The 19,586-nt window shown below is 47.7% G+C and overlaps 1 protein-coding gene across 1 annotated transcript; it reads right to left on the bottom strand.

Annotated features, from left to right (window-relative positions):
- Positions 1–11,328: 11,328 nt before the first annotated feature.
- On the bottom strand, positions 11,329–18,814 carry PAQR9 (progestin and adipoQ receptor family member 9). Its single transcript, XM_064517178.1, has one exon. It carries the CDS (start codon positions 18,812–18,814, stop codon positions 17,669–17,671), a length of 1,146 nt encoding a protein of 381 aa, XP_064373248.1. The 3' UTR covers positions 11,329–17,668.
- Positions 18,815–19,586: the final 772 nt, after the last annotated feature.

The following is a 19,586-nucleotide window of genomic DNA, read 5'->3' as shown; positions in this document are numbered from 1 at the left end:
AAAATGAATGTGTAAAGTCAAAAAAAAAGAGATCACATTGGTGTTGCCCTATGAAGTCAGTGCACAGCCCACAAAATCTAAGTTTAATTCCTACCTCTGTTTGAGAGGAACTGAACCCACAGATTTAAGAGAGAACAGTTCCACTTTGTATAATATATTTAAATATTCATGGAGCCAGCTGGTGAGAGAAGAAAACAATGCTCTAGTTTGGTGGTTCAGTAGCTCTCCTGGGGAGGGTGGGGGTGTTAGACCCGGTGAATGTTTAATTATTTATGCAAAGTAGAGCAGTGTCAACAGGAGACGTGAGGAGCCCCCAGCTGAGCTGCCTCACAGGACCGAGAAAGGTTAAAGAAACAATAATGCATTTGCCAGATGTGTAGTTAACAACAGCTTAAACAAACCCTTAAAATAATTTACAGATCATTCCTGAAATAGTGAAGCTGTTGGATGACTAGATGTTCTTCCCCATCTCTGAGACAGGCCTTGTTCCTCGTATTAAGTGAACAGACCTTTCATCCTCCAAAGCAAAACAGCCCTTAAAATAGAAATCATTCAGAGCATATTTTTAGATCCTAGCATCTCATAACCTCATAGCTCTGTCCTTGCTCCTGTTGACATCAATGGGAGCAGAGACAGTGTGTGTACGTCCCACAAGCAGCCCTGTCCCTGGGAGGATGCTGCTCTGTGACGGTTTGTGTCCGGCAGGAAGGAGGAACGCTTGAGAGCTGCCTGCCTGTCTCAGGTGCCTGGGCAGAGGTGGGTTTTCACTGGACCAACTGTAAAGGCAGAGAACATTTCAGGCAAACAACTCCTTATTCAGGGCTGAAACACAAGGAGCAAACTTTAAGCTAAGTAACTGCAGCCTGAGGAGAGCTGCTATCACTTAAGCTCGAGTGGTGAATTAGACAGTATGACACAGTTTTCTAACATTTCCTTACCCTTCATATGAGTTAACACTGGAGAGCTCACAAAAAGCATAAACGCTTCCAAAGGATCTTTGTGATTTTTTTTCCAGTATGCACATTTTGCTACAGGCTGAACCCTAGAGAGGCACTTTGCGTATAGGCACTATAACTGGCACAGAGATGATATGTTACTGATGGTTTATTCACGTGTGACAGGAGTCCTAAGCCAAAGCTCTCCTGCTGGCAAATACAGAACAGAAGTAGATATAAGATGGGAGTCTAACAAAAAGAGCAGGGAAATTATGATATCTGGCCCAAAAGTTGAATATGCCAAGCAGCATTTAGTAGGAAGTGGTTGTATGGACAGGTTTTGCACTTAAGGAAGGTGGCCACCACTGTGACACCACTCGCTGGAGCTTGGGTTCTTTCAAGATATGAAAATGTGAACACTAAAATCTTTAGGAAGTTCAGAGGGGCTTATTTTCTAACAAAACTTGTCATGGGCAGCAGGAGTCGTGGCCTCCTTGCCATGCTAAGAGAGACACTCAGGCTGCTGTCAAGCCTTACACTGTAACTCTATTCGATACCAAGAGGACTTTTTTATCCTACGGCGCTGCCTGTATGAACCTGGGTCCTGAGTAGCTGCTCTGGGCGTGGAAGTCGCGCGCTGCTGCTCTGAAGAGGCAGGCCGCCTCAGGCTTCCCGGCCGTGAGCCAGGACTCAGACCCCTCAGCCTGGCTCTTGCGGTGGCGGTTCCCCATCAGCAGATGAAGGGGACGCAGGCGTTGTTTCTCTGCTTGGCCCCAGGCCGATCCCCGTACTGAAGTCCTGGAGAGGCAGGAGCCGGCTGGGAGCTGGCCGTTTGCCTCTGCTCGCCGGGCACAGCAAATCGAGGTGTGCCAGGAGCCGGCGAGAGGGTCAGCGTGGAGCGTGAAGCCGTGCCGCAGCCCAAGGCGGCTGCCGTGCTCGCTGTGACGGCTCTGCGCAGGGAGACGCTGGGTGCGGGCAGGGAGGGGATGGCACAGACACCGACTTTGGTCCCCCTCTTTCCCCCTCTCCCAGTCGCAGGAGTGGATCCATGCCAGAAATACTGGGAGGGCTGTGGCGGGTGGCATCTGGCCATGTGGTGGATCTGCCTTGGGACAAAGAGAGTCACCCCAGTGGACGAGCCAAGTCTGACTGACACCACTCACTTAAGGCATCAAAACAGGGAAATTAAATTAGGAGCTTTTCTCAGGGCTTCCAAGCAGTGAGGTTCCCCCTATACGTCCGAGCGACCGGCTCGTCTGCCCAGCCTGGCAAACGTTGGCACCGTGAATCAGGAACTCACCACAGCTGGCTTAAAGAAGGGAGTAAAAAGTGAAGAGGTTTAAAGCTTTAGTCACCAAAACCAGGACTGTCTGAAAGGGATTTTTCAAATCCCAGATGTAAACTGTGTGATACATTCACATTACAGTAACCTTAGAGTCATATCCCTTCTGTTACTCATATGTTTTGCCAATATAACAACTTTCACGGAGCAAACATTCTTCATGGAGCGTGGAAGGTCTTTCAGGGGGCAGAATAACTAAAACATAGTATCGACCGACTTCTGGAAAGAAATTGTTGACTGCAGGACAATTACCTTTAACCTTTAAAACCTGTATTTTCAGGTAAGATGGTAAGGATTCTAAGACAACCTTGGATAAAAGATTTTCAAAGAAGCTTTTGCTTCTGTGAAAAGAAAGCTGTTGTGAAAGCAGAGAAATCTCTCTTGAAACTTGGAGATGGAAAGGGCAAAGCAGATTTCTGTGTCTGTATGTCTTATGTAAAAACTTCAAAAGATCAAGCAGCTGCCAACAAGACACAGAATCCAGCAAGTGACACGGTGACAAACACTCAAAAGGTAAGGAGTTAAATATTACATAGGCTCCAGCAGATGAAACAAGAATGACAGAGCGTCAAGAACTGCACTGAACCCGATCTATGTGCCTGATTAAACAAGATGAGCAAGTAAGAATTGGTGAAAAATCCATATTAAGATTTAGACAAGAGACAGATGTATTATAGAAATATTTCAACCAGGAAAAATAGCTTGGAGGGTATAGCAATATTTTTATCCAGATTCTGAGCTAGAGATGAGCAAAGCTTGGGCTATTCCAAACAGACAAATAAAAAGGTGTTAGTACTTTTAAAGTCATTAAAAGGAGATGCAGAGTTACTGAATGTGATGGCATCTTTTCTGTCTGGATTAGGTCTGTCTGGTTAGGCCCTTTTCTCTGGTAAGAGGTCACATACTCTGTGAAGGAGAGACTGAGGCAGTTGCGGTGGTCATAAAACTAGATGCAAACATACCGCTCCAGCAGCACGTTCCTATTGGAAGTCACTGTGAAACTGGGACACAGCTCCAACTGGGGTCTTTCAAATATCCTCCAACTCCTCTCCAGTGCCTTACTAAATTCCTCGAGGCAGGGAAACACAGTTTTCCTTGTGTTACGGAGAAGAAATGGAGGCTTCTCTGGAGGGAGTGTATTTTACTTTTGCAATCTGGAATGCAGAACGAGCTAATTCCAGGCTGCGATCTGTGCAGAAGTGCAGTGAGCAAGTATAGGAGACCAATTTATTTTGGGGTGAAGCAGCATCTCTCTGTTCCTCTAGCTGCTCTGCTGTGTGCTCCACAGCACCTTCCAGAAAACCCAGCCCAGACCAGGAAATGCATTTTTGGCTAAGGAGATGAGGGCACGTTGCCTTGGGCAATGAGTGTAGTGAGCCGCTGCCTTGCTGAGGTTAGGGCATTCATCATACCGGCAGTCACTGGCCAAGTGCTGGCAGGAAGCAAACTCCTCTCCTTGGCCAGTTCGGCCCCACGAGGCAGGGTGGTGCAGCTGTAAAACTCTGCAGTTTTGCAGATTAATCTGAGGTTGTTCTTTGACCTGGCTGTAGCCCCCTGCATGGTTCTGTGCTCTGGGTATCTGCATGGTCCTGGCTCTAATTCCGTGTAGACTTGAGATAAGTATTCAAATCCACATAAGTCAGAATATTGCACTATAACACCATCTGGACAAGAGAATTAGAGTCATCTGGAATATTATCCACAGTAGTCAAAGCTGAGCAGCAGCTCCTCATAAAACATTTTATTTTTATTTTATTTTGTTAACAACTAGTCCCAAAGAAACTGATACTTCTGAGACTTGATCTCTGCATGCAAGTAATTTAAAGGCATGTGGGAATTTTGAACAAAATTCTTTGAGTTAAGGGATAATGTAAGGAAAATTGTATTTCCCTGTTACATTCCTATTTCCTCCATTGATTTCCCGCCATAAATTAAAAATCCTTGTAAACACAGTTATAAGAGAAGTTTGAAATTTGAAACTTAGCGTCAGCATACTCTGTTTGTTGATGGTTATCCTTCCTACTTATAAAGGGCCTTATAAAAACCCCAGAGTTTAGTGCGTGCTATGATAATTTGTGTAAGAAGAATTGTATTTCCATGAAACCCATCCTACTAAACCCTCTAAAAGAGTGCTGCAGATGAGAAAACTGTCCGTCATGTGAAACCCTTCTGTTCTTACCAAGGCACTAGAAAGGGTATTAAGTCACTGTTTACTGCATTAGCTATAATCAAATAAGATGCTCCCTGTGGCAGATCCAGGGTTGGAATAACTGGACAGATTGGAGCGATTCTATTATTAGAAGCCTGTAATGTTTGACACTGGGCATAAAGGATAGGGCTCTTACTGCAGAACATTTCTCACACCCTTAGATGAGAGCGAATCCTTGCAGTCGTTATCAGAAAATATGGTCAGGCCTGCACGTTCTCATTTTGGGGAACATGACTCAATGAGTCATGTTCAGTTCTGCAGAATCTGTTGACAAAGAAACTGTGAGTGATATCAGTAAGAGCTGATCTGATGAGAAAATACAACAAATCTTGCTATCACCAAAGCAAATTCTTTTGAATTTCATTCTCAAGGATATTTTGTATGTAGGTAGGTTATATGTAGATTTAATTTATGTAATGTGTCTGAAGCATCCAAAAAAGCTTTACCTACAGATAGACAGCATGAGACATAAGTATATTCAGTTTTCACTGGGTTGTCAGAATAAATTGATTATAATGTCATTACTGGATTCAACTCAGTGTAGACATGATTGCCTGTCACTACATTTTGACCATGCTACCGGTGGGATTTAGAGTCCTTTTTTCCTGTTCAGCGCTAATGCAACAAGTTGTGTGTGACAGGAAGAGAAGACTGTCAGGATGGCTGTCCGAAGAAAATAGATCTATGTTCTTCTAACAAAAAGCTAAGTATAACTTCACAAGGCTAGCAGGGCTAATGCTCTGTGCTCTTGTGAAGCATGGCAGGAGGGTCCCTAAAGGCCCTCACAGGAGGGGAGGTGTCTCATCTGCGTGACAGCACTGCACGGAGCGGTAACAGGCCCCAGGCTGAGGCATGGGTCTGGCACTGACCAGGGAGAAGCGCTCCATGTGTACGCAGCACCGGCAGCCTTGCATCCTGCTCCACCTTGACTTGGAGAGCTTCCACCCATGTTCTAGGCAGTTGTCAGTGCTCAGCTTGTCCTGAAAAAAATCAGAACTAAAGAAACATGGCTTCAGGCTTCAAATCTGAAAAGAGAAGACGGTAACCGAGTGAAATTAGATTAGGAAATATAGAGAAATAAATAGCCAGGGAAAACATTTTTGAAGGGATGAAAATAGCACAGCAATAAAATTTGAAAACACTTCAGTTTGTTGCTAGGTCTGCATCCCTGCCGCTGGCGTGCGCTGCTCCTGCCGGCACAAGAGGCAGAGCTCCCGGGGGGCCGGCACGGGAGCCCTGGCTGTAAAACAGTTTCCCATATGTCTGTGTCAAGCGAGAAAGCAGCGGTGGACCAGGCTCCCTGTGTCCCAGCTCCGGCGAGGGCTGTGGAGATGGGCCGGTGGCCTGCAGGCTGCCCTGGCCTGTGCCCGTGCCCAGGTGCACTTGCGCAACGGCGGAGGAAGGGATGGGAAAGCGCTTGCGTTTTGCCTGCCTGCGCGGCCGCAGGCTGTGGGACGGGAGCGAAGCCTCGCGGTCCAGAGCGGGTCAGAGCTCCGCCGGAGAGCTCAAAGCTCAGAGCACGCAAGAGCTGGCGTCTGCCTGCCACTGAGTGCCCGAGACGAGTCTCAGCTCTGCGCTGTCGGCAGCCCAGCCAGCCCGGCAGCCCCTGATCCAGTGGGAAACTACGTGGGGGGGTAATGTGTCTGCTGCGCAGGGGAAGAAGGGGGGGAAAAAGGCTAGTTAGCCAGCAAGCAGGAGCTGAATCCTAACTGTTATAATACCTTGGTTGACACTGCAAGGTTAGAGCCAAAAAGAGGACTGTAGTATTTCAGAAAGGACTTTTCAATGCTTTTTGTTGGTATTGATCTGCGGCTGTAGCATCAAATGTGTGTATGTATGCATTGCTTGATGTTGACCAGGGACACACCAGTTAGGCTGCCTTAACATGGCTCAGCTGGAGAATGAGTGGCAGAGTGAAAAAGCCCTTGGCACGAAGTAGGGACCAGCGCAGCTCCTGCGGGGCGGCCGTGCAGCGCAGCCGGCCGGCGAAGGCCGCCCCTTGCGGCGGGCCAGGTTTGGCTGCCTGAGGGGGTGGGTCGGCCTGCGCTGCGGCCAGTCCCGCTCCCTTGCTCGCTACTTGTCCTCAGAAACCCTTTTAGAAAGCTGTGGGATCGCAAGGAGCTATTTCTGAAGCGATGACGTGCGAGTACTGTACCTCACGGTCCTCCAGGTACCGGTCGATGAAATCCTGCACAAGAGGATGCTTTCAGAAGTTGTTTGGCGTATGGCATGTTTGGTTTCTTAGACTGTTTAGCACACGCTCATGTTGCACTGATAGGTAAATCTAATATCTATGTTAATCTGGATCCACTATGGTATGTATATGGTAAAGGAAACAGATCAAATAAACTTATTTGAGTGCTGAAGTAAAATGTCAGCATGGCAAGGCACACGCTCGAGCTCTGCCTGACTCACACTCCCTGTCCGAGTCCAGGAATGCCTGAGAGGGCGGCGTCATCCCCTCCAAAACAGCTCCGCTCTTCATTGGGGATTATATCACCAGGCAGCTGCTTCTAAGGCATTATTTTTGCCAGACCGTCAAGCTATCTGCCAGTTTCTCCCTTAAGATGTTACGTGAGCAGGACATCCCTTCCAAGTCAGAGCTTGGGGCGGCGGAGCGCTGCTGGCGAGCCTGCCGGCCGCTGCGCCACGCGTTCCCCGCCACGCACGGGCGACACGCTCCTAGTGCTCGGGGAGCATCCCCCGGCTCGCCTCCGCGCTCGCCGGGGAGAGACACCGCCGCTAGCCGCCGAGAAAGAAGAAAGTGTCTGCTTGCTGGAGCCATAGGGCTTCACAGCGGCGGACGCCCAGGCCGGCGGTCTGCGTGCTCCTCCTGGCGGCCCTGCTGCTGCAGAAATCCCCGCTGCTGCAGAAATCCCCACTGCTGCAGAAATCCCCACTGCCGCAGAAATCCCTGCCGGCAGGTGCTGCGAGAGCCGTGCGTGGCCCATGGGCGCCCGCTGTCGCGCTGCCGCGTGGGTCTATGCGTAGCCTGTCGATGGGGGCAGGACAGCAACGTGCATTCGCTGAGGTTTCTCAGTATTCATGCAATGTGTCTTGTCTCTTCTAACTTCAGGCTGGGGCCACGCAAGGATTCAGTCTGACGCTGGGGTTTTAGAGTGCTGACTGCCACGTTCAAAAATTCTGAAAAAAATGAGTAGGACCCAAACCTGGCTACGAAGCCGTGGCCAGCTGACTCGAGCGTGCTCCCCAGGTGTGCTAGGGCTAGAAATCACGACCCTTCCAGTACCTGAAAATCATATATTTATTGGCTCTATGCGCATATTTGCAGAATTCACTGAATTACATTCCTCACGTATATTTAAAAATATCAATAAACTGCACTTGATATGGCCAGGTGAAGGCGCAGCACTCTGCGCGGCGGACTTGCACTCCAAGCCGTCGCGGTGCAGGGGGCAGCCGGCCAGGTTCGCTGGGGCTGCCGCGACGCCGCTCGGCGCCCGGGGACGTCCGGAGGGGAGAGCAGTGATTGCTTTGCTCTGCAATAGTCTTAAGTCCGCCCGCTCACTGGTGGTATGTAAATCTGTGCAACAGCTTTGCCAGCAAAATCAACAAATCTTGTCAACACTATGAGACTGATTTTTCTTTTTTTTCTTTAATAAATAAAATGCAGGAATTCTAGGAAGACTTGTAAATTGTACTGTTGATGACACCTACAGACTTCAACCAAGGTGTGTAGAGCAGTTTAAAACCTTTTTCATAAATGGTTGCTGTCTGAACACATTTACCACGTAAGTAATTCAGCCTTGCTTTTGCATACGGGAATACTCATCACACTGATGTGTAATGCAGGTATGGGCTATTTTCCATTCACTATATCCTTCTGGTTACTGGTAATGTCAGTGGAAGCAAATCCTAACATACGCTCCTGTATACTCCCTCCAGGGTATTATTGCTGCTGAGTGATGAAGTTTGTCTTGGCTTTATGTGATCTTAATGATACAGCCTAAGTATTGCATTTGAGCAGGTTTTCCAATCATATATCCTCTGGAGTCCCTATGTTTCACTGAAATCAGCTAAGTCCAATTTTTTTTTTAATTGGCCAAGGTATGTCTAAACTTGAAGGATATGGCACACTTCCGCAGGAGTGGAATATTTATAGTTTGAAGACGTGCTCTATTGCTGAACAAGAGTATTCTACACAGAATATTTGACTTCTGTAAATCTTTGAATCTGTCTAATAAAATAACATTGTAGAAAAAAACATTGTTTTAAACCACTTAGCTAGTGAATGCAGTTTATAGCGTTCAGTAAATCTGACTATTCTTCCAAACTGATTTCCTCCAAGCTATGGTCTTCTACTAGACTACAAGAAACAATGTTTTGCTGTTGTAATTGCCACAGCAGGAAAATATGCAGTTTTATTTCATGACTAATTTGGTGCATTTCTACTTTCCACATATTTATTTTGCTCCTGTTTCATATTAAAATGTTTCAGACAATGGTCTGGAAGGAGAATGTTTTCAGGCCTAAGGCAGAGGGGGGACGCAGCCCCGGACGGAGCGTGGGCCAGCCCTCGGTGTCGGCAGGTAGGACCCTGCCTCCTGGCTGAGCGGCACAGCTTGCCGTGCCAAACTCTCCTGGCAGCGGCTCGCTGGCTCTGCCTGCTCACTGGGGCTCTGGTTCTGCACGATGCTTAAATGTAGGGGAAAGTTCATCCCTGTGAATGAAAAAGATAAATGTATGTGGACACCAAAGTTAAGCACGTGCTTATGGGCTGCGCTAAACTTGGGATAATAAAAGAGAGAATGCCTCTGCGTGCAAAGGTATCAGAGAAGCTGTCCCAGGGGCCTCTTTATCCTTCTCTCTATTTATCTTTTTCTGAGTGCTTCTGATATTGCTGCTCATTATCCATCCAGTTGACACTTCAGAGTTGTCTTTCCAAGTGCTACCAAACAAGGCAAGCTGAGATTTGGGACACTAGTGATTGGGACTGGGCAGAGAGTGTGCAGAGAGTTCTGCGTACAAAGAGTGAAGAACGAAAGTGAACTATGGCACTGCCTAGTTCCTCGGGACAACAGAGAAGAGTGACCGAGGGTAGATCCTTCCTAGCAAATTAGGGAAGACTGTATTTTCATATTTCAGCAGTCAGGAGGGACACAAAGGCACTGGATCTTTGGTGCAGGCCAGACTCAAATTAGAGAATGAACTCTGTAAAATTATTTAATCTCCAGAAGGAGTATGTGATATTGCTGTTGCCATTCCCCTGCAAAGCATCCATCATATACCCAAAGGCTGTGCTCCCTGGCGAGAGAGAGATCTCCAGCTCCCCACCAACACAAGTGCACTGCTCCTTTCGACAAGAAATCTGCCTTGTAATAGAAGGCTTTGGGATGCAGAGGGGTGCAGCTCTAGTGTCTGCCCCAGAGGCTCTCACTGCTGAAACCAAGATTTAGTAGAGTTAACGCTGATTTGTTTTTTCATTTTTACTGGCTTTTTTCATTTTGTAATGAAGTTCATCTCCACTCATAGATTCTACCACCCATACGTTATCTAACAACCATATTGACAGAACAAAATCTGAAGGTCAAAGCTGTGTATCAGATGACCCTTTGCTCTTCTGCAAATACACTGTCCCAACTTTTAGGGTCATTTGTCAGAGAAATGATGTTATGGTAACAAAATGTGCATTGCCTTCAGATTTCCAGTTTGTTATCAGAAAGAATATGGAGCAATCACTGCTGAAGGATGAGATACTAACCTCAATAAATTACCTGCCCTAGCAATGACTTTTGTTGTTTTCCATTCTGCTCAATATTTTGCCATCCTCACTGGCTCCATAAGTTTTGTGAGGTTTTCCTTCAGCATATGAATGTCCAACAGCCTGATCCAGAGCCTACTGATAACACAAGTGCAGGATGCAGTCTTTTGAAGCATTCGTTTATTTGTGAGATGGCAATGGAAATTTTTGCTGAGCTCATCAAATACTTGAACTTGTTCCCATATTTCAAATAGGATGTACAAACTGTGCAAATAAGAAACCTTTCCATATGAGGAGCTCTAAAGAATCATAGATCTTTCGAAGCAATTTGACCAACCTCAACTAAAAGATCCTACAGTTTGTCACTGATGGTCCTCTCTGCAGGCCCACTATGGCCCTTTATATATCCTATGGGTAGATAACAGTGTGTGGTTTGTACGTGAAGACCAGTGTTTGTACCCCAAACTCTCTAATCTCCAGACTGCAAAAGACCTTGCATCAGGTGTGTAGCCTGCTAACAATATCAGGATGTGCCTGCGATTATGTTGGACTAATAGTGTCCTGCTGAATTTTGAGATAGATGGCTTAAAGCAGACGCTTCATGTGATTACAGTTCATGGAGAACTTTTCAGTTCTGATTCATCAAAGTATTTAAACACACACCTGGACTTACAAACATACTCTGCCACTTGGAACGCTCCCAGTCTGCCAAAATGATGCCAAATAAATGTCTCCGTTTTGCAGTCAGGATGTAGCTGTGATTCTTGACACAGCTGTTGCTACCGGTTCCAGAATGTTGCAATGATCACGGTAGGCAGAGTCACTGACCTCCTTACACCATATTAAAGTTGTGAATTTCTGAAGTGCAACAGGATTTCTACCATGGATTGGTTAGCATAGGTGTTGGAAACTAAAAGGCAATGTAATGCTATTTAATTTCTTTAAAAAGGCAATAAAATGGTCTTGTGCTGTGATACAGTGTTTTCAAACATAAAAACAGCCCTACTGTTGGGAGCTCCTATAATTATGCTAGCAATATCTGAGGTTGAAGATAACTACAAGTGTCACACTAATTTATATTAAGAAATGAAAAAACTTTATAAATACATTTCTACAAAAATGAACTCAGAAACAACTTTATTCATAGCTCACACCTTTTTTGCTAAAAATGCATAGTCATTACATATACATCAGTCGGCATCCAAAAGTTTACAAAGAGTAAATTTCATAAAACCCCAACAGAATCAAACAAAAGAAAATTCACACTTGTTCATTGCATGCACAGACCCTTAAACGTGATACCTCTTACTAAAGCGTGCTTGAATCTCTAGCAGATAGAAAGATTTGACTTGCTGTAAATTGTTTGTTTCTCCATATTGTTAACCCCCAGCTACGACTGCAAATCCTAAGGCATTCAGCAGAAACAGTGAAGCCCAACATAAGGAGCCTCCCGATTCTGCATGTGGCCAGCCACAAAGCAATTGCCCTGAAAGCAGAAGTCTCCTGGTGGTGTTTCCTTATAGAGGATTTTGAGCAAAAGGCTGCTTTCGTTTCCTCAGTCGTTAATTTATTACTGAATGCAGTGGAATGAAGCAGCCTCTGACTAAGCAAGTTGAGAAAATAATTTAGTTTTGTTTCACTTGAAATGTTTTGAATGGAGGTCTGTATCTTTCAGTGCATGTGACACCTCCTTGGCATCTTCCATCTCACCTGAGCAGAAGAGGGTAAAGTCTCTGCTGCAACTTGGGTGACAGAAGTTGTGCAGCCCTGACTTACGGGTGTGGAACAGAAGCTAGGAATATATTTGGACAGGATGAATTTCTAATGGTTAGAGGCTTCAACTTAATGAATCACTCAAACCCTCTCATTTCTTTCTTTCTTTTTTTTTTTTTTTTTGTCTCTACTACTGATGCCAGTTAGAAGAGCTCTTAAAAGCATTGCTCTGTACTTAATGGTGCTGTTTGTATCAGTCTCTGCAGGAGAAGGGCAGAGTGGGTTAACAGGAGGATTATTCAGGGCTGCACAGCAAAGGAAGAGTGCACATGATAAGAAGAGCTAAGTTCAGTTTTCACGGAGGAAGAGGATTGGCTCAGTGTTGTTGGTTTTGGGAAGTGGAAGTGGAAATGAGAAGGTTGGTTGTCTGACCAATCTAAGTTTGTGTTCCCAAATGCGTTTACACATATTTACTTAAAAGCCTGGTTTATTTAAGGTCTTTTCACTCTGATAAGAAGTTCACAGTGGCAGCTGAGACGTAATCCTAGTCTTACAGACACCGATGGGAAACGTTGCTCCGTTGTTTTACAGTAGCTGTAAGTACAATCCATGGCTAAATGGACAACGAGGTCCCACGTTGGGGTTACAATGCCATTCAGTGCAAACAAATCACCCGTGAGGATTTCTGAAAAGTACTTAAGACTCCTGTGTGTTTTCTCTTTACGCCTGACATTTCTGCATTTAGTCAGCCTGTTTACTACTGTTTAGGACTTGACTGCCCTCTCCCGAAGCCGGTGGGAGTTTTGCCACTGACTTCAAAGGATGCAGGACATGAACCTGCTCAGAGTGTGACAGATGAGGGTTTGTCCCAAGATTTCTTGATCTAGAAACATTCGTGTTCCTCTCTCCGGGAGATGAGGAGCTTTGGAAAATACGACATTCTCTCTGCTGGAGTTCAGTAATACTTCTTAGCACCTAGAAGGGTCTTTGCATTTTTAAGTGCTTTACGAACATTAGCTAATCTTTAGAGCAACCCTGCGAGGTAGGTAAGGTATATTCTCCCCATTTTACAGATGAGGAAACTGAAACACAGAGGGTCAGATTCAACCCTGATACAATTCCAGTGATTTCCATGAATTAAGTTCATTCAAAATGAACACAGTTTAAATGACTTGCCCTAGATCACAGAACAGACAGTGGCAAAGCAGGGATTAGATCCCAGGAGTGCCTGACTCCTCAGCTTGTTACAGGCCACGTGGTCATTTTGACTCTCATAGGCAATGAAAAGCAGTATAATCTGGGCAATTACTACAGGTATGACTTGCTTCTGTAAGGCATGTGGAGGGTAATCAACTGAGTTAAGTGCAAAAATACCTTATGAATGTGCTGCCTCAGAGAGTTTACTTAAACATAAAGTAAAACTTTCAGACTCTCATTTTCTGCAGGGGCACTGTTGACAAAAACCTAACATAGTAGCTGGATTCAGCAAACAAATAATAAGCATGACACTTGAACAGCTAAGCAAAAATTCATATTAGCAAAAAGCAGTAAGTGTTTCTAGTTTAACTACTAAATTTCTACAGTTACAGCATGCAAATTGAAACTTTTCCTTTGTTTCCAGACTGCAGACTCCAGTCTTGCTACCAAAACAGCTCAGAGCTGCACAGATATCCTGGGTAGTGACATTCAAATGAACACACTGCAGCAGAAGAAATAGTGTGCCACCATGGAATATGGGATAATTACTACAGACCAGGCACATCACTCCTACACAAAGATGAGCTCAAAGCCGACAGGTTACTCCAAAGCGACCAGAGGCCGGGCGTATTCATTATATGCCAATGTGTAGGCTGCAGTTCTAGGCCCACACTGATTGCAGAGGGGAACGTCAGTGTCCCCGGTGTCACCAGCACTGCAAACTAGCCTATCAGCCGGTTCACGTTGGCATAGGTACATCAGTCTGAAGGTCAGCGTTGGCCAAAGAATAAAAAAATACAGATTTTCAAGCTGTTCCCTTTTGCTCCACCCCTTGTACCACCCCCCATCCCAGATTCGACCAAGAAAAGGCTGAAAAGTCTTTTTCGTTTTCCAGCCGAGCTATATAATCCTCTGTTCCCTAACCACAGTGTAGACCTCGTGGCAGGTATCCAGGTAATAAAAATATGGCAGGTACTCATGCAAAAAAGTTTGTTTTCTAGATTTCCTTATGTGTCTATTCTGCAGACCAGACCTCTCGTCTAAGCTCTGGGTATGCTGGTGAACGCTCATCCATGTGTACTTTCAAACCAAAAACGGGATCCTGCTCCCTCACAAGCCACAAATGCTGACATTCACTTCTACAAGAGCAAGTTCAAGCACTATAATTATACATGTCTTGTTCCACTTTTAACCTCTTTAACTGAGCTTTGTTCTGTCTATATTTATGAAGACTGGCTATTGAACATGGCAAATGGAACAGCTATCTACACACATGTCCTTCACTGAATAAATACAGACACTCAGGTAGCATTTCCCCTGGTATCCTCCACACTCATCGTAACTTTTTAATTTGTAGCCACATTTTAAACAGACAAACATACATTAATAAGAACTCTTAAAAACTAATCATATCTCCCTGCACCCATTCACTCCTGATACATACAGCCTGCTTACAGTGGCTCAGAGAGCAGTGCTTGCAACCAGCATTTACACATAATTCCACAAAGTGCTCAGGCCGATACATATGCCTTAACATTTTGCCAAATCGAAACATTTAAAATGAAGCAATATTCTTAATATCACATCCTGGTACCAAATCTGCAGCGTGACTGAGGCTCACAGATGACTCTTACTAACAGCAGTAAGATTCCAGTAAAATTGCAGTTGGTTGCAGTCCAACCTTTATACTGTTATCTGTAATTGAGATATATATAGACGACCCTGTGTGGCCTAACTGCAAATATCAAATGTATTTTTACAAGTTAGCTACAGCCTTTTTGACATTGCCTCTTGGGATGTCCTCTGCATTGTGACTGACAAGCACAAATATAATTCTTTGTACAGTATTTTTAAAGGCCTTTTTTACATTTGGCTTTTACCGTTGCTTGTTTCTTAGCTGTCTTCCAGTGCTGAGAATTGCTGTCCTCAGCTTTTTGGTTTCTTTCTTAGTTCTTAATTGCTGGTTGGACAGGCTAGTGGTATCTCCAAAGCAAACCATTTCTAAATAATTAGTTTTTTGAAATTTGGATGAGTCATTAGGCTCTAACTATTATGCTTCTATTATTTTAACTTGAACACAGCACATCTCAGAGATCTGGGCCTCTGTTTGAAGTTGGAGAAATTCATGGCATGAAATGCTTGCAGGTCTTGATCCATTTGTTTTCTACTGTGAGTTTCCAGGTTTTTCTCACAATATAAAGCACATTTCAATGAATGACAGTCTCATGAACCAACTTCTTTTCCTAGATTTGCAGATCATTTTCTGCTTTCTTGGCAGCTGAGTAAAGCAATGCCATAATTATGTTGAAAGTTAATGAAAATAAGTAACATATAGTTTTCATTTTCTTTCAGTGCAGATTAGCAAATGAAAACAAAGCACAGACAGCCACACAGGGCCACGCTGGTTTTTATGGATCATCAGTGATAACTCAGAGACCACAGTTTGGGAGCAGCTATTTTTGCAATTTTAGCCAGTCTCTTGAAGGGACCATAAAGGACCCTGCCACAAATGATATATTAGCAGCATTGTGGCTGACAAAGAATATGTATTTTTGTTAGGCCATTCTCATTATTCACTGAGAACCTACAAGGTCCAAGCCATTACAGTTAAAATGGGTTGAGACAAAAGATAAAACGAAGTGGGTCTAATTTTCTTTCAGCTTGTACACCTCCGTAGGGAAGTTTTCACAGATCTGGCATTGGTACAGCATGTATCAATTACCAGTTTCTGTGGTGATTCTGACCCATATTAAGGACATGACCTTGTAATCCCTGGCTGTAGTCCTTCCTATATGCCTATTAAAACAAATGGGCTTTCTCTTACAAAAGAGTATGGAACTGGACCCAAAACATTTATTTGGAGTTTGGATGCTGTGTCCATGAAAATGGGAAGGATACAAGCGGAAATGTATCCCCACAATAGGGGCAAACAGGCTGAGTTAGAGCCACTAAGTCATTGTGTGGTATGCACAGAGTTCCCTAAGGAACCCACCCTTGTTTTTGAAAATGGGATATACAAGCAGTCCCTCACGTGAACTCCAGGCTGTAATCCCCTTGTGTAACATTATTGCATACTTATTACTCATCCTGTCAGACAAAATCAAAATGCACCTGTTTAAAATCTGCATATCGTTTACAGAGGTTTCTCTTAGCAGGGAGAGTAAGGTAAGTCTGCAGTTAGCTGTTTGTCATGCGAGAAAGATACTGCTTTGGAAAATATCTCATAATTCTTCTCTTTGAAACCCCCCAAACCTACTGAGTGAGGACTTGAAAACACCCAGCTGCAGCCATAACTAATCAAAATAGGAAAAGGCAGGGAACGATGTGAAAGCGCCGATACGCAGTATTCCCGGGGCCAGGTCCTACCTCCCGCGCTCACGTTCAGCAATAGCTCATTCTGCAGCGAGCTGGCGGACGGTGGGGTCTGACGGAGGGCTCTCATTAAAGAGCACAAGAAATCGGTTCCATGTAATTCCTTAGAAGACCCAGAGTGAGATCTCATGGATCAGTTGCTCTCTTTATCTCCACAAAACTCCTGCTGAGCTTGGCAGGGCCGACTGAGAGAAAATCTGGCATCCGACTTCAACGCTACAGGACTGACTTGGGGGTGATTTGCCGGGGAGGTAGGGGAACCCCTGAGCTACCCCATTAACGTGATGGATGTTGCTGACATGCTGCGGAAGGAGCCATGCCATTAAGCAGTGCCCTTCTCCCCTCGCGCCCCCAAACCAGTTTGACCCCTTTCTGATTCAGTGATTTTACATATCCTTGTATTTTCTTTTAGTACCTGAGTGGCTACACCAACCACTCAAGCCTCACTGCTGGTCTAATTAAAGTGTCTCCATCGGCAGATAATTCTGTCGTAATTCACAGCTGTTTTTACTTCTCTCTCTCTCTCTCTCTCTCTCTCTCTCTCTCTCTCTGTAAAATCTATGATGTTCCCTGGCTGAAAAGACTGCAAGACCTTAAAAACTATACACAGCTGTCAATTTGTGTGCATTTAAAATCCAGTATGTGACTGCAAAGGCCTGTTACAGTATCACAGAAGAAGATGAATGTCAGTGCATAATCTGCCAGGAAATTTCGCACAGGAATTGATTAAAAGTCTATGAGTAATCATTGCACAAGTGTGTCTTCATGTGTGTGTGTATATATATATATCTATATATGTAGCTAATAAATATATAGCTACAATATATATATATATATATATATATACACACACACACACACACACAGAGCTGATTTAAACCTAATTGTTCCAAAATTAGTTAGTGGCATTCACAGTCCATGCAATCTTCCTAGTAGCAGAGCTAAATTATTTCAGCTTATACCCTAAGCAGCAACGTACCAGTAAGCGTTTGCTTGCTTCCCCTGGTAACCTAGTAGTCCAAAGAGTACGAGCAGTTCCTCCATGGTCGTTTTCTCCGGCAGCCCTCTGCAAAAGGGACCTGGCTCTCCCACGGGTGCGTTTGCCCCCGGTTTCGCAGCATTTCCGAGATGTGGTAGGGCCGGGCTGAGGATCGCCCACCTGAGGGTCACTGGCCCGGCTAGTCCTGCTTGCAGAGGTCTGAGCCTTTGAGGAACCTGCGGACCACCACGGCCAGGCAGAGCATCAGCAGCAGCATGTAGCCCACGGTGCCCAGATAGGTGGGGGCGGCCGGGGGCGCCTGGAGGAACGTGGCCAGCCCGTCCTCCACGTAGTGCACCTGGTCGTAGATGCTGAGGAAGGTGAAGATGTGGAAGAGCTGGTGGCTGTGCCCCACGATGTCGAAGAGCCCCGGCTGGATGCGCTCGGGGATCTTGCTGACGTTGAAGAAGGCGGCCACCAGCAGCCAGCAGTAGCGCCGGTAGAAGTAGACGAAGAGCGTGGGGTTGCGGGCGCGCAGGTCGAAGAGGAGGCTCTCCAGCATGATGGGGCAGGCCATGCTGAGCGGCATGGCGAAGACGAAGGTGCGCACAGCGAAGGGGTAGGCGCAGCAGGCAGCGCGGCTGCGGCAGCAGGCGGCCGTGCAGCCCACGGCCAGCGCCAGCGCCACGGGCAGCACCAGGGCGCGGTAGGCGGCGATGGGCAGGCTGCAGTCCAGCTGCCAGCCCAGCTGCTGCTGCAGGTAGCGGCTCATGGCGCCGGCGTCCAGCAGGCTCAGCCGGGGCAGCAGGTAGTAGGAGTAGGCCACGGTGCTGGCGAAGCCGTAGTAGCTGATGGAGGCGTAGTCCAGGTAGAAGAAGGCGGCGCGGAGGCGCGGGGAGAGGCAGCTGAAGACGTGGGCCGTGCAGCTCATGGCGAAGGTGAGCAGCACCCCCGAGGCGTAGCACCAGAGGGGCAGCAGGGCCGGGTGGTGGAAGGGCACGTCCCCGGCGCCCCGCAGCAGCAGCAGGCGGCAGAAGCGGCTGAGGAAGAGCAGCAGCGGGATGAAGTGCGTCCAGAAGTTGAGCGTCTCGTTGGTGGGCTGCAGCACCGAGGCCAGGCACTCCTGCGCCGAGCAGTGCAGCCGCCGGTAGCCCGACAGGATGAAGCACTCCACGAAGTCGTCGGGCACCTCGTCCCAGCGCAGCAGCGCGGCCGGCCGAGCGGCCGCCGCCTCCCGCCGCCCCTCGCCCGCCGCCCCGCCGCGGGGCCGCCCGGGCGAGGCGCCGCCGCCGGGGCCGCCGCCGGGGCCGCCGTGGCCCCGGGCGCCGCCGCCGGCATCACTCATCGCGGCAGCGGCAGTGGCGGCCCCGCCGCAGCCGCCGCGCCGCGGCTCCTCCCGCCCCGCAGCCCGGCATCGCGGTAACTCGACACCGGCGGCGCGGCCGCGGCGGCCGGCGGGCCGGGCGGGGGGGCGCCGCCGCGGCACGGGTACGGTTTCCCGGGCCCCGGGGGAGGCGGCGCTGCCGTCTCGTGTTCGCGGGCGCCGGACACCCGAGCCCGGCGTTAATGATTGATGCGGCCGCGGCGCCGCGCCGTGCGCCCGCCGGGGAGGGCCGCGCCGGGGGCGGGGGCGGGGGCGGGGGCGGGGCGGGGCGGGGGTCGGCGCGGGCCGCCCCGGCCCCGGCTCCCGCCGGCTCCCCTCCGCCCCGCTCCGCCCCGCCCCGCCGCCGCCTGCCGCTGCCTTTGCTGCAGGTGGTTCCTGCGCTATTCTCACCTCGGCGAGGCCGCCGGGCACCCGGTCCCGCTCGGCGCCCCCGCGCCCCGCAGCGGGGGCGACGCGTTTCGGGCTGGGCGGCCGCTGCCCGGCGGCCGCGGGAGCGCCGTGCGCGGCGGCGGCAGCGGCGCGGCCGGGAGAGGCTCTGCCCCGGCTGGCGGTAGCTGCTCCGCGTTGATCCTTAGACAAATCCTACATTTATCAGCTGTGGGTTATGTAATCAGTGCGGTTACATAATGAGGATGTAACAACACGGAGAGAAGCACCGTGAGCATGTTACTGTACCTGAACACGTTGTGAGTGAATAGGAGACGGTGCAGGAAGCTCAGGAACCGCTGCAGGT

This window comes from Dromaius novaehollandiae, chromosome 9 (assembly GCF_036370855.1).
Source record: "Dromaius novaehollandiae isolate bDroNov1 chromosome 9, bDroNov1.hap1, whole genome shotgun sequence".
Lineage (NCBI taxonomy): Eukaryota > Metazoa > Chordata > Aves > Casuariiformes > Dromaiidae > Dromaius > Dromaius novaehollandiae.
The sequence above is the reverse complement of the archived record's forward strand: the minus strand, read 5'-3'. Positions and strand labels throughout refer to the sequence as shown.